This window comes from Loa loa, assembly GCF_000183805.2.
Source record: "Loa loa unplaced genomic scaffold supercont3.346, whole genome shotgun sequence".
Lineage (NCBI taxonomy): Eukaryota > Metazoa > Nematoda > Chromadorea > Rhabditida > Onchocercidae > Loa > Loa loa.
This window is the reverse complement of record NW_018108526.1, coordinates 27,127-40,563: the sequence shown is the minus strand read 5'-3', so window position 1 is coordinate 40,563 and position 13,437 is coordinate 27,127. Positions and strand designations below refer to the sequence as shown.

At 36.0% G+C, this 13,437-nt stretch overlaps 2 protein-coding genes across 2 annotated transcripts; both read left to right on the top strand.

Moving 5' to 3' along the window:
• Positions 1-710: 710 nt before the first annotated feature.
• LOAG_02881 (hypothetical protein) lies at positions 711-2,166 on the top strand (the record flags this gene model as incomplete). The annotated part of the gene is made up of 3 exons (XM_003138418.1): positions 711-947; positions 1,747-1,851; positions 2,122-2,166. 3 exons carry the CDS (start codon positions 711-713, stop codon positions 2,164-2,166), a joined length of 387 nt encoding a protein of 128 aa, XP_003138466.1.
• Positions 2,167-4,595: 2,429 nt separating this feature from the next.
• LOAG_02880 (cGMP-dependent protein kinase egl-4) lies at positions 4,596-12,180 on the top strand. Its single transcript, XM_020446156.1, has 16 exons — positions 4,596-4,905; positions 6,746-6,913; positions 7,086-7,160; positions 7,254-7,414; positions 8,003-8,169; positions 8,335-8,431; positions 8,685-8,808; positions 9,009-9,116; positions 9,239-9,373; positions 9,458-9,594; positions 9,693-9,816; positions 10,180-10,319; positions 10,462-10,693; positions 10,816-10,992; positions 11,155-11,330; positions 11,448-12,180. Exons 1-16 carry the CDS (start codon positions 4,876-4,878, stop codon positions 11,608-11,610), a joined length of 2,214 nt encoding a protein of 737 aa, XP_020303467.1. The 5' UTR covers positions 4,596-4,875; the 3' UTR covers positions 11,611-12,180.
• Positions 12,181-13,437: the final 1,257 nt, after the last annotated feature.

Below are 13,437 nucleotides of genomic sequence, written 5' to 3'. Positions count from 1 at the left end.
ATATATATATATATATATATATATATATACTCCCTAATACAAGTAGATAAATCTACTGCAGTGTTTGGTTTAGGTGGGAGAGTCGTCCATCCTTCTATTACGGGTTTTGATATTCGCAAGAAAGAGTAGACTGTAATGTTTTTTCTTTTTAGAATTTCGAGACAACATGCATAACACATACATAACAAAAGCGAAATTTTTCGTTAGAGTTTTTTAGACTTCGTAATTTGCTTGGAGTTCGTACATGAATGTGGTTTTTACTCTAATAGTGCAGTCGTTCTGTTACTTTCCTACTTAATTGTTTTGTAACGTTACATTTTGCCTGGGATTGTGCGTTAGTGCTACTGCGGATGACTGAAATAAGTTGATCCCTTTATTTTCCGAACCTAGTATATTTCGTTTGCATTATTTTTGCCGGAGAAACCTTCAAATTATATGGAGAGCTAGTGTTAGTCATATCACAACTGTCTTCAATGTAGCAGAACTAAACTAATTTCCATAATGAAAGCTCCGTGAGGTCAAATTAAAATATTTTCGTTTGTAATAGAGGAGTACTACATTTGGAGTAAGCAAGAACTGGAGGGTATTATTAGCTATAGCATTTTGAAGGAAACTTTTGTTGGACTTGTTGATTGTCATTAACATATTAATTGTCATTCATATGATTTGGGAAGTCTTAATGGACTTTTCATTCTCCTTGATTACATATCATGTCGATGTTGTTTTGGAGAGCTTCAGTGCTGCTTGAAAAATTTTTGAAACGTGTAACAGATTTGCAAACATGGGTTGACTTTGCTGGTATCTTTTCGTTATGGGTACCCACTCATAACATTGAGTGTGACAGCGTATTGAGATGTCAATGGAGCAAAGCACCTCAAAACAGCACAGCCGCATTTTCTTGTGAACATTTTTCAACGCTGTTTCATACCAAAATTGGACAAATGTGGGTATTATTAGCAGTACAGAAAAATTGATTTTTTTAATGTAAAATACAGCACGTAATGATGTAACAGAAGTCCGGTTCCTCCTTGGCGCTCAGTCAAATTGTGTCGCCATCACTCATATTTTCGCCAGCTGTCATAAATATGTAGAGTAGGTCTTACATATTTTTTCTAAGTGTATACATATGTCTAGTAAAATATGTGTATATCATTGCACTGTTTAGAGCGCTATTTTTAGGAGTCACTTCAGTCATGTAATTATTTATTATTAAGATTGGTATTCATGTATATGTGTAGTAAAATGTACTAGCTTAGCTTTGAATTATCCCATTCTTTAAATGCTTGAACTGTGCAGTTGGTGCTGGACTTCTATTATTGCATAAACTTGCATTAGAAGCGAAGAAAGAATTGTCGGAAGAGAGAAGTTTACCTATTCAAATGATTTAAATGCCATCTGCTATGATGTCCATTATTTATAGTGTAATAGGAACAATCGAAGCCCATCCTTTCCTCCTCTCGTTACTTCTGCTTCCAAGAAAATTAACAAAAACGTAAGGATTGAATTTTTGGAGAAATAGTATGTGTAAGATAGGGTAAATACTAATTATCTGAAATGGCGAGATAAGGTCGTAGGATTATGGGAAAGGTTCTGCTTCATTTTCCTTCCGTTATATGTAGTTATGCTAATTAAGCAATTATTGCTATTCCATGCTTACCTTCAGCTAAAGCGAAATCCATGTTGATGCTCATGTGTCGTATTTTGAATTTTTAGGTTTCCGCTCAACTATAGCCATTTCTTTTGCAGATGAGTAATTCGGCGGCCACGAGGCCCACATCTGGTGGCACTGGGATACGGAGTTTTTTCTCAAAATTGCGTAAACCATCCGATTTGCAAATACCTCCAGCTCAGGTAAGCACTGTCTTTTGGCGTCAAGTCGTGCTCTGTCACTGAATATCCTTAACAAATGGCTTAGCGAATGATTGGATTTTCCCTTCTTTTTTCTATTAAATCATTGTTGTTCTTTTGCATTTTTTATCGGAATTTTCTATCATTTACTTCAGAATCGTAATAAGACGTATAGTGACACATAGCTGAGGGTATGAGCAGTATTGATTTATCAACCAGCCTTTTACTTATAAGGCTAGCGCTGTCTGAAAAGACAGAAGCATATACTTTTAGAGCCCTGTACGCAAAGTGGTTCTGCTCATAGCAAAGAGTTTTTGATAACTTTTTGTATTACCATAAAATAAGTTGTGCCGGGGGAAAATGTGTATCTGACAGTATTGTTAATTTTTTCTTTGCAATCCATATATTTTATTCTCTATGACTCTGTGAATTAATTCGAATTTTTGCGTGGAATAAATATTGAAAAAATAATTTTGAAAAACTGCTTGTTTGTTGATTTTCCTACAATTAGCTACTCTTTTGCACTTTTGATCGCTTTTTCCACTTTTTTTTTTGCTAGGCAAATGATTTGAGGAAGTTCTTTGCAATTTCAGTAGAGCTTGCATATTTTCTCTCGAAGTGCAAAAAGTTAAGGAACTCTTTTGTTTGATAGCTTCTCATGCTAGCAGCCACTTGCATAAATGGAGCAAAACAAAAAATTTTAATCGGTATTTGTGGAACTTTCTTCCTTTCAAGTTTGTTTCTGAATTTAAAAGATTCTTGCGGCTTGTTTCAATTGGGACTCTAAATTAACGTGCTTGCATGTCATCTAAAATTTTGTGAATATTAACTCTTGAAAATCACTTTAGTGAACTGTTTCACACGTTATTTTGAAGTATTTCTTCTACAAAAATTTTGCAGCTATTGAGTTTCGGTTTTCTATAGATAACTGGATGCACTTTTCGATTTTTGTGAATAGACTCTATTCTAGGAACATGCAAGCGCTAAAACCATTGATTAATTTATACCACAGATTAAGTACTCATTAGCTTCTTCCTTGTGATTGAACAAAGAGATATGACACATTGAAAGGTTACTGCTATTTAGAAAATAAATTTCTCAAATTCTTTTATACGAGGGATTAGCGAACAACTTTTGTACTTGGTAGCAATTATTACATAAATAGCTTGAGAAACTCGTAAGCTTTTTGTGGGCTGAAATGAACTGGTTTTGTAGATATACTGGGGTATAAAAACCGGTGAAAAACTTGTTTAATAAGGATTGTTTTCCTCAGTTTCTAATTTTTTTTTATTCTATTTCAATGTTGTTTGGTTTCATCTCGAGTTCTGTTTTTCATTTATTGGATCGGCCATTCTTTTGTTATGAATGCTGGTGTTGCGTCTTTTCCACTGCTTGTTAAATGAAACACTCCAGTAATTAAGTGAATATTCTGGTGCTCAGTGGTGCAACAACCGACGGGATGTGGAATCAGGTCATTAATCAGGTCTTTACATGTTTTTCCAATCTTTAGAGTTTACGATTTATGTTATGGATTTTTTATAATCAACTGCATTTCCCAAGCTAGCTTAACACCATTTCATACTACCAGTTTATTTTTTCTTTTTTCTCTAATTAAATCCTATCCTTCAGTTTTTTCTTCGAAGAATGTAGAGTCACACGGAATTGGTACAGCAACAGTGCAGTATAGATGCAAATGTTATATTTCATATTTATGCTTATGTTTACCATAATTGTAGCATAATTATTCAAAGATGGTGAATTTGTTTGTAAGTTGATTAATGTGAACAGTTGCCTGCACTTTTTTTCTTACTATATATTATATCAGCAATAGTAAATGATTGAGATCCACAAGACTGTCTACGAAATAGTTCTTTAGAATCATTAGGGAAGTGCTCAAATTGGGAAAGAATGAGATACGGGCTTTCTTAGTATTTTGGTTGTAATTAGCGTGGAATTCATCCATACTGTTGAGCAGTCAAAAGATTTTGCTTTAATGCTTTTATATAGTACTGATGAAGAGACGACATTATTAATGGAACTGTTCTGAAAACCAAGATTTTCGACACCATAATATAAAGCGACATTAAGGGCAAGGAAAAAAAACATGGTTGGAACGCGTTAATTGGTGAGATAAAGCAGTAAAGCATATGTTACCTGTACGAATTATAGATTACCCATGAATTTAGGTACTACACTCTTCCTAAAATATGATTGGTAGTAGACTTTGGAGGAAGTAGCGGTCATAGCAAGGGAAGAAACGAAACTTGATGCAACATTAGGACAGAGAAGGTTTTTCTCTTGCAACATTGAACACTATAGAAATGAGTATAATCTTTCATTTACGTTATTGCCAGAATAACGTAGCATGTGAGAATGCATCCTATTAGAAGATATGTGAATAAGGAGAAAACAGTGATTTCTGATTGTCGTTGGTGGCGTGTGGTGCAGCGTTTACTGCTTTCAATGATAGTACGTATTTTTGCGAGTTTTGTTGCCTTCAACGTTTGATTAGCACACATAAGCATTTTCGTTAGTCCACTGGCCAAACAGCATTATGACTTGACTAATAAACGAAACATTGTCGCTGGCCCTAAGTGGATGTGTACGTGTATTTGTGTGTGTGTGTGTATGTATGTGTGTGTATATATGTATGTGTGTGTGTGTGTGTGTATCTGTGTATGTGTGTGTGTATGTGTGTGTGTGTGTCTGCCAAGCTGTCTCATTTGTATGTGTATGTAGTGGAGGAAGGGCGATGAAAGTAAAATTTGTGTCCCCTCGTCATCGCTCGAAGGTTTGCCTCGGCTAGTCTTTTTACTGTTTGCTGCAGTTGTATTGCAGAAACGCTGCTGTTACTATTGGGATTATTTGTGCGCGTTGCTCAAGCGCATTTGGACATATGATGTGGTGGTGGGTTGGTTGCAGCATTTAACACTAGTGTGATCCGAAGCGGAGTGACGTAGATCTAGGTTTCGTATCGAGTCTGAATCGAACTATTCTGTTGCCAGCTGATCGCTTCTTGTTGGAACAATGCTGCAAAATTCGGCCCCATTTGTTCAGGTTATCTTTGCTGTTAATTTTTCATCACGATTCATTCCATCTCCTTCATTCAGCGGCCACTTTTAGTTGAGTTAATGTACAACGGTCGAGTAAGGAAGGAAGTTTTTGTGCTCATTAATTCAAACTTACGTAAACAAGTGAAATGTACTTTGCTTGCATATGATTAAGAACAGAGGTGATAATCACTGATAGCAGTATAAAATCACAAGCTTCAAGAATTAATGCCATTAAAAGCTCGATGTCTACTTCATCGTTTTGCTATTTGGAACTAACCTTTTTAGATACAAAATAAACTGAAAATAAACTGTGACTTCTTGATTACCTGGAACTGCCCGCTGGGCTTTGGCAATGTCCGACTAGTTTAGAAGAAAGGTTAGCTGCTCCTATCGCTTTTGATATTTTTATATGAGTAGACATACTGTTTTCCTGACATATGATCATATGCAATACATCTCGAGGGATAGACAATACTTTTTTTTTCAGTTTCGAGGCTTGCAATTATCACATACTATGCAAACTCAGAATTTGATAGGTATTGCCTCATCCTCTTCTATTGATAGTTATCCGGGCTGGAATGAAGTACATCTCAAATCAGTTGATGTGCATCAATTATTTCTATATAGTAATAGTAAAATCAGCACTGACAGTAAGCATTTATATTAACCAGTTTGCTCTAGATTATTTGCTGAAACATGATCACATTTCGGGTCAACGATTTCTTTTAATTTTACGATTTGTTTTTCTAACTTTTCGTACACATACTAATACATAGGTTTTCTGTATGGTGTCTAATTTTTATTTTTAGCTTACTGCTAGCTCTTTCTTTAGTGTTCATGTTAAAATAAAGCTTCGAAAAATCACACAAGGCCTGAGTATAGTTGATCGGGGCGTTTGAAAGGACGGACATAGAATACTTGATAACATCACTTAATAGCATCACTTGTTTTGTTCGTGGCAGTTAGATCATAACTTAGCAAGCTTTTATCTTTATTTGATTGTCTTATCTAACAAACAACAACAGCTTGAATATATTTTGGGTGCAAGAACAGGTGCACATTTTGTGTGCTTAACTTATGTTATTCGTGGTCATAGTCATCCGCTAGTTGATGCTACTGCTGCTTTGTAACAGCTTTTAACGAATTCCATCTTGTAAACAAATCTGCAGATGAATAGTTCTCATCGATCAGGTTGCAGAGTGCAGAAAGACATACAAATGAAGTGAGACATCACTCTTTAACGTTTTTTGAAACTTTGTTTCCATATGCTTACCACAGCTTGCCTAAGCTTTCGCTTAATTCTTTGGGACATTGGAAGAAAAATGAAAGAGGTTGGGTGAAATGTTATCTACCATCAACTTAATTTCTGCGAAATTTACAAACAGTATAGACCGTGCGGATAGGATAAAAAACTTGGTTTTTGATCGTCTGCGTGCGTGATGAAGTGAGGAGTGTTTGTTTAAACAGTTGAAAGAAAGCGAATAACAAGAATCAGCAAAGTTTCTTTACTCTTTCGCGCTAATGTTTATTATTTATAATTAATAAAAACAGAGATACACAAGCAGTACATGAGACAATCAGAACGACAAGAAAATTCTTCTTTGATTTCTCAGCTGTAAAAATGGTGGTGGGATGGGAAGGAGTATTTCACAGTCGATTTAATCAAGGAAAAAGCAACCACTATTATTTGATTCTGTTTTGACTGGTGTATCATGTACTATCACGAAGTTGAATGATTGCTTTTCGACAGTACGACGCAAGAGGAAGCTTTTTTCATAATAAAGAAAATTTGAATGAAATAAGGTTAAGGAGCTTTAGTTATTTTATAATTTGTCGTTTTCTAGGTACAAATAGGCACACGAACTTATGATGCTAACGAAATCCAGAAGCTTATTCCTCAACTGGAGGAAACTATTGAGAAGAAGGAACGTCAAATTCGGCAACAGCAAAATACCGTAGAAACACAGTTGAAAAGGATCAACGAACTAGAAAAAGAAGTGAGGACATTGCAGGTATGTTTTGCTAGTATAAAGGAAATTGATTAATGTTTGTGTTTCGGAATTCCGGAATACAGTTTCACACTTCCAGAAATTTATTCTCTCGAATTGTCATCTGTAGAAATTTGAATTATGGTAATTCTAGTTTACCTCCTCCACTTGTAACTGATGTTTCTATTATTTTCAGTCAGAATGTGACAAACTTCGTTCTGTACTCGATCAAAAAGCACAATCTGTTGCAGCATTGAGCAGTACTCATAAGGTATTTTTGCCCGCATGAAAGTAATCAGGGTGTTTTTAATGTTCTTCATTTCCTATAGCTTTATTTGGTTATACATCATCTGATTGTTTGCAGGCTTCGTGGGGTACGGAAGAGTTGCGAACTGAGCTTCAGCAAAAGGCGATGTTGCCAGCTGCCGATGACGGTGTTCGTTCCAAGAAAATGGCAGTATCTGCAGAACCGTCTAACTTGGATACGCAGAAAGCTACCTTGCAGCATCATCCAAAATCTGCTGGGTTCGTACGGCCTACTCACGCTCCTTTATGCTTGATTACTTTTATAAAGCAAAGAAGGTGTTTGAGGGGATAACTCCGTCACTGCATCGTAAACAGATGCGGAAGTGAACTTTATGTGCTTCATAAGTTCTTACGAATTACTAAAAAGCAGAGTTCTGGATGTGCCATCAATAATGGCTTTACGCTTTGTTAGCAAACTTTATAATAATAAAACTAATTAATATACATAGGCACCATAAAACTGTAACTTCCATCTAATTTCTTTTTATTACCATAATTTATAACATCAAAGCACCACTGGACTTTTGTATCAGGGATAAAGATTTGCGTTTTTCTTCCAGTTGCCCCCACTATCTCTTTTGATTATCATAATTTATAACATTAAAGGACAATGAAGCTGATAAAAGAAAAGTGGATAACATGATCCAATCTTGTTAAGATTGGGCGAAACACTAATTCGGAACAAGAGTGCCAATTCACTCATTGATCTTACCACTTCGAAAAGCATTCGTTGAATGGAGAGAAGCTGTTCTGATAGTTTAAACATTACGGAAGCACCACCGGTTGTTTTATAGTATTTTAATTCAGTTCGAAACAGCTTATTCGGGATGCAGTTCAGAAGAATGACTTCCTGCGACAGCTTGCTAAAGAGCAAGTTATAGAACTGGTGGAGTGCATGTATGAAATGCGTGCTCGTGCAGGTCAGTGGGTCATACAGGAGGGTGAGCCTGGAGATCGACTATTTGTTGTTGCAGGTTTAATTTTCATTCTCTTTTTTATTGGATAATATTTCGAGAAAATTTATTTTTCTCATTTCTTTTATATCCGGTGTAAACAACAGAACAAGGCGTTGTTGTGACATTATGTTAGATGGAAATATTGGATTTGGACGGAATTATTGCGCTGAAATGCCATTTCAGAGGGACAGCTTCAAGTATCACGCGAAGGTATTGTATTGGGAAAGTTGGGTGCAGGAGTTGTTATGGGAGAACTTGCTATTCTTTATAACTGTGTTAGGTAAGTCGCTTCATATCGTCGTAAATTTACGCACTTTTTATTTAAGTGAGTTCTTTATTGATTTGTGTTCTTTGTAGTATGTTCTTTGTAAAGATTTCGAAACAGCGTGGCATATCTATTTCTAAATTTTCTCTCTTTGTGACCTCAGGATTTTCGTAGGTACGGGACCTCTCGAGAAGTTTTCTTTTTGAAAATCTCTTCTATGCACTTTGATAAAGTTTTTGCAGTTATTTGAGAGAAAATGTATTTCCAGAACAGCATCTGTGCAAGCATTGTCAGATGTTCAGTTGTGGGTGTTGGATCGTTCTGTCTTCCAAATGATTACCATGCGTTTGGGTATGGAAAGACATGCACAGTTAATGGCATTTCTTAGCAAAGTTTGTTTATGCTCAATGATATTTTGAAAACATGCCTATTAAAATACCATTTTTCGAATAGCAGGTAGAATTCGGTTTATGGAACTTACTGCCATCTCCTATTATTGGTGTCAAAAGTGCCATGGTAGTGTCATAGGCTGTCCAATCTCCCTGTTAATAACGCTGAACTATAATTCAGCATTGTCAACTCGTTACTGCAGGTATCGTTATTTGAAAATTTATCGGAAGACCGAATATCAAAAATTGCTGATGTTTTGGACCAGGATTATTATTCCGGTGGGAATTACATTATTCGAGAAGGAGAAAAGGTTTTTTTTCAGTTAAATGTATTAGTTTGTGGAATTACTCGGGCGGATTTGATTTTGATTTGGTAAATCTAATTCAGCTTTATTAGTATTATATTGTACTTTCTATAAAAACTTTATTTAAGGGTGACACATTCTTCATCCTTACGAATGGTCAGGTTCGTGTTACACAGCAGATTGAAGACGAACCGGAGCCTCGAGAGATACGTATTTTAAAGCAGGGCGACTTCTTCGGTGAAAAAGCCCTTCTTGGTGAAGAGGTGTGCTTATATGCAGCAGTATTTTAATATTATCTACTTTTACTGTCTTTTTTCTATTCAATATAAGTTTTCTTTTTTTTTCAGGTAAGGACAGCAAGTGTCATCGCAATTAATCCTGGTGTAGAAGTCTTGACACTTGACAGAGAGTCGTTCACAAAACTGATTGGAGATCTTGAAGCCCTAAATCGCGACTACGGAGATTCACTAAGAAGAGCCACTATGTAAGTAATCATTTTTCTCAATGTTCTCAGATTATTTCTTACCTGGATAGGAGAGATGCTGTTTGAGTTGGTGACGTTACAGAAACATTTTATTGCAGTGTTGTACCTGAGCCACCATCGCCGAAAAAGACTGCTCAGGAGAAAGAATTTGCTGATTTGCAGTTAAGAAATTTGAAAAGGATTGTCACACTTGGTGTTGGTGGTTTTGGTCGTGTTGAATTGGTTCGTATTTTGGATAAAATTTTTTGACATGTCTTTCATTTTAATTTCAACTGGTTGTAGCATAATGGAGTATAAACTATCATTCTATTCAAAAGATTTTAGCTATCACTTTATTCAACGATCCAGCTGTTATCACCATGTTTATTCGAAACAGCGGTACCAGTCGTTTTGCCTGTGTTGTTATGTTGGTAGTTTGGGTTTCCCTGCCTAGTCAGTCAGTAAACATTGCACATGTTGCATTGTCTTTTATTGCTTCGAGGATACTTTTTATTCTTTATACTGAGGAACATCGTAATTTCCATATCTTGAGGTGTCCATGTTGTTTTCATGTTAGTTAATTTCTATCACCTAAAAAAGATTCAGGTTTGCATCAGTGGTGACAAAATGCGGACATTTGCACTGAAAGCTTTGAAAAAGAAGCATATTGTAGATACAAGGCAACAAGAACATATTTTTGCGGAGAGAAATATTATGATGGAAACTCGTTCAGACTGGATTGTTAGGTACTTTGAAGGATATGCGATTGACTTATTTTAGTCTTGTTCAGTTAACTTTAAAATTTATATAATTTTTTGTGTTTAGTCGTTATTTAAATCTCTGATCTAATTCTAATCTTGCTGAGATCGTTGTTTCATTGTCTTTCAGATTATACACAACATTTCGTGACGCAAAATACGTTTATATGCTGATGGAAGTTTGTTTGGGTGGCGAGTTATGGACTACGCTTCGAGACAGAGGGCACTTCGATGATTATACTGCTCGATTTTACGTCGCTTGTGTTTTGGAGGCGCTTGAATATCTTCACAGAAAAAACATTGTTTACCGCGATTTAAAACCAGAAAACTGCTTGCTTACTCAGACAGGATACCTCAAACTTGTAAGTGTCACATATGCACCGTACATTTTTGTTCCATTTATACATTCTTTGTTTCATTATATGTGTACATTTTTGTCATTGATGTAAGTCTTGTTGCTATTGATCCAGCTAATATTTTATAGGTTGACTTCGGTTTCGCGAAGAAGTTAGCAAGTGGACGCAAAACATGGACTTTCTGTGGTACGCCAGAATATGTTTCACCTGAAATTATTCTTAACAAGGGACATGATCAAGCAGCTGATTACTGGGCATTAGGAATTTATATTTGTGAATTAATGCTCGGTCGTCCACCGTTTCAAGTACGACTTACTATTGACTGGAGATCTAAATTTGAAGCTTATGCTGAACCAAATGAAGTGGTCAAAACTTTCATGAAACATCGAAAAATTATCTACTGAATTTTGAGACATGAAGAAAGGTAGTCGAGATAGTGAAAAAAGATTTCATGTTCATTTTCTTAGGCCGCAGATCCGATGAAAACTTACACACTAATATTGAAAGGCGTGGATGCCTTAGAAATTCCAAATCGACGAATTGGGAAAACGGCAACGGCTCTTGTTAAGAAACTGTGCAAAGACAATCCCGGTGAACGTCTTGGCTGTGGTAGTGGAGGTGTTGGTGATATCCGCAAACATAGGTATGCCTTTTACTTTTTCATAAGCAGTTCCGTCAAAAAGCATTATTGTTCATCAAGGAATTAAAAGATATCCTTCACATTTGAAAAAAAAGAATTCGAACAGCATATTTTTTTGAGGTGGTTTATGGGTTTCGACTGGGAAGGCTTGAGGTCAAGAACTTTGAAAGCACCAATTGTGCCAAAAGTGGCAAGTCCATCGGATGTAACGAACTTTGACAGTTATCCACCGGAACAAGACGTACCACCTGATGAGTTTTCTGGTTGGGATGAAGGCTTCTAAACTCATCAACTAACCAAAATTGTCATGGCAAATATTAATATGGAATCAGATTAGAATCGGCAGTTGCTTATCGAATGGAAATAGTATTTTTCGAACAGTGGAAAGTAACGCAAAATTTGTATTCGATAATCTTCTGTGTTTAGGTAACATACGTGTTTTTATATTCATCGAAAACCAAAGTTTTCTGTGGGCACTAAATTTTTTTCAGACCTCACTTTAAAGTACATGTAGTCATAACTTTTTTCTTTTCAGCAAATCCTGTATCCTATAAGAATGATTATAAACCCTATCACTCTTGCTTCCCTTCCATGTACAGATATCCATCACATATTTAAAAACTTGCCGGATATTTTCTTGATTATCAAACAAGGTGTAAAAAGAAAAAGAGGAGATAAGAGATGATTTTAGATTCTTCTTGTTCATCTTAACGTTACAGTTTAAATGTATTTGTAGAAGAAACATGCTTTTTTATGACGTCTGTTCCAACTTTCTACCAAATTTTCTTCCATCCCTAGAAGATTTGGATCTATTTCAGTCGATAGTTGTTGAAATCCATATATGCAGCACATACGCGACCGCTCCATTCTGTTTAGTACTATAACATTTTTGGTTTGATACTGATTGCATTTATGTTCAAATTCGGTGAATGGAGAAAAATAATGAAATGTTCTTCCTTTTTCATCTTTTATATGTTGGGTTAATTTATATTTTATTTACGAAATTCTTTTTGTAAAATCGTATTTTGTCTTCCATTCCTATCCTGTAACGTCTCCTGTAAGTTTACTGTTATATGAATGTTCTGTTATAAACAGGTAAACAATCATGTTAGCAGCAATCAAATGTGATGTATGTATTTGTTCGTTTACACTTGTTGATATTCATTTCTTAGTATGTCAAGAGTAGATGAATAATTTTCTTTGATTATGTTCTCTGAGTGACATTTTACAACGTCAAATATGTACAAGGCACAGCTATCTCCGCATATTCACTATGTGTGACTAAATGATCGAGCGTGATTGCGTCGATTTCATCGCTTATTCCCCTGAAGATCTTCTGTAGCTGTAATTTCTGTTTCATGTGTGTATCTTAATTCCATAAAAAGACGCACTGCAACCCCTTCTAGATATACTTCTTTCTGTCTCCGAATTTCTCTCTATGCTGACTCTGTAAATCTTGCAAAAAAGATTGCAAATTTAGAAGTTACAAGAAGTTCACAATCTTACGTTGACATTTTGTGAGATAGGATTAGTGAACCATGAACCGGTAGATGGGTTACTGTTTGGCTTTGGCCAGAGTTATTAAAGTCCAAAATAAAGGAGGTGTGGTCGGTGAAAAGGTCTCATTTGTAGACGAGTTGAATTTGAAAAAGTTCCGAGCACCTGATCTTTAAGTAAGCGGATAGGCTTGATTCCTGTCACCCGTAATTCATTTTGAGATAACTGTGCGGAGATTACTGTTTGCCGGAATTTTCGCTAGCAAATAAAGTTTGAGATCTTGTTACTTGCGCATCGAACCCTATCCCAGAATCTAAAAGTCAGTGAAGTGAGTGGAACTCTTTTCTGCCCTCAAATCCTGGCGCTACTGGTTGTCCAGAGGTCATTGGATCGTTCAGAGATCATCTGTTATCCAGAAATCACGACATTATTCAGGTGAATGGAAGTGTACTTTCTCAGTGACAGCACGAACGAATGTACAATCGACAAAGGAAAGATGGGAGAAGGTCAGTTTTCTCCTAAACTGCAAATTAAAATCCTAGAATACAAAACAGCCATCCTGCTTATTGCAACTTCCGATCCCCCCTTCGAGACTCCGGCACAGACGCCCATG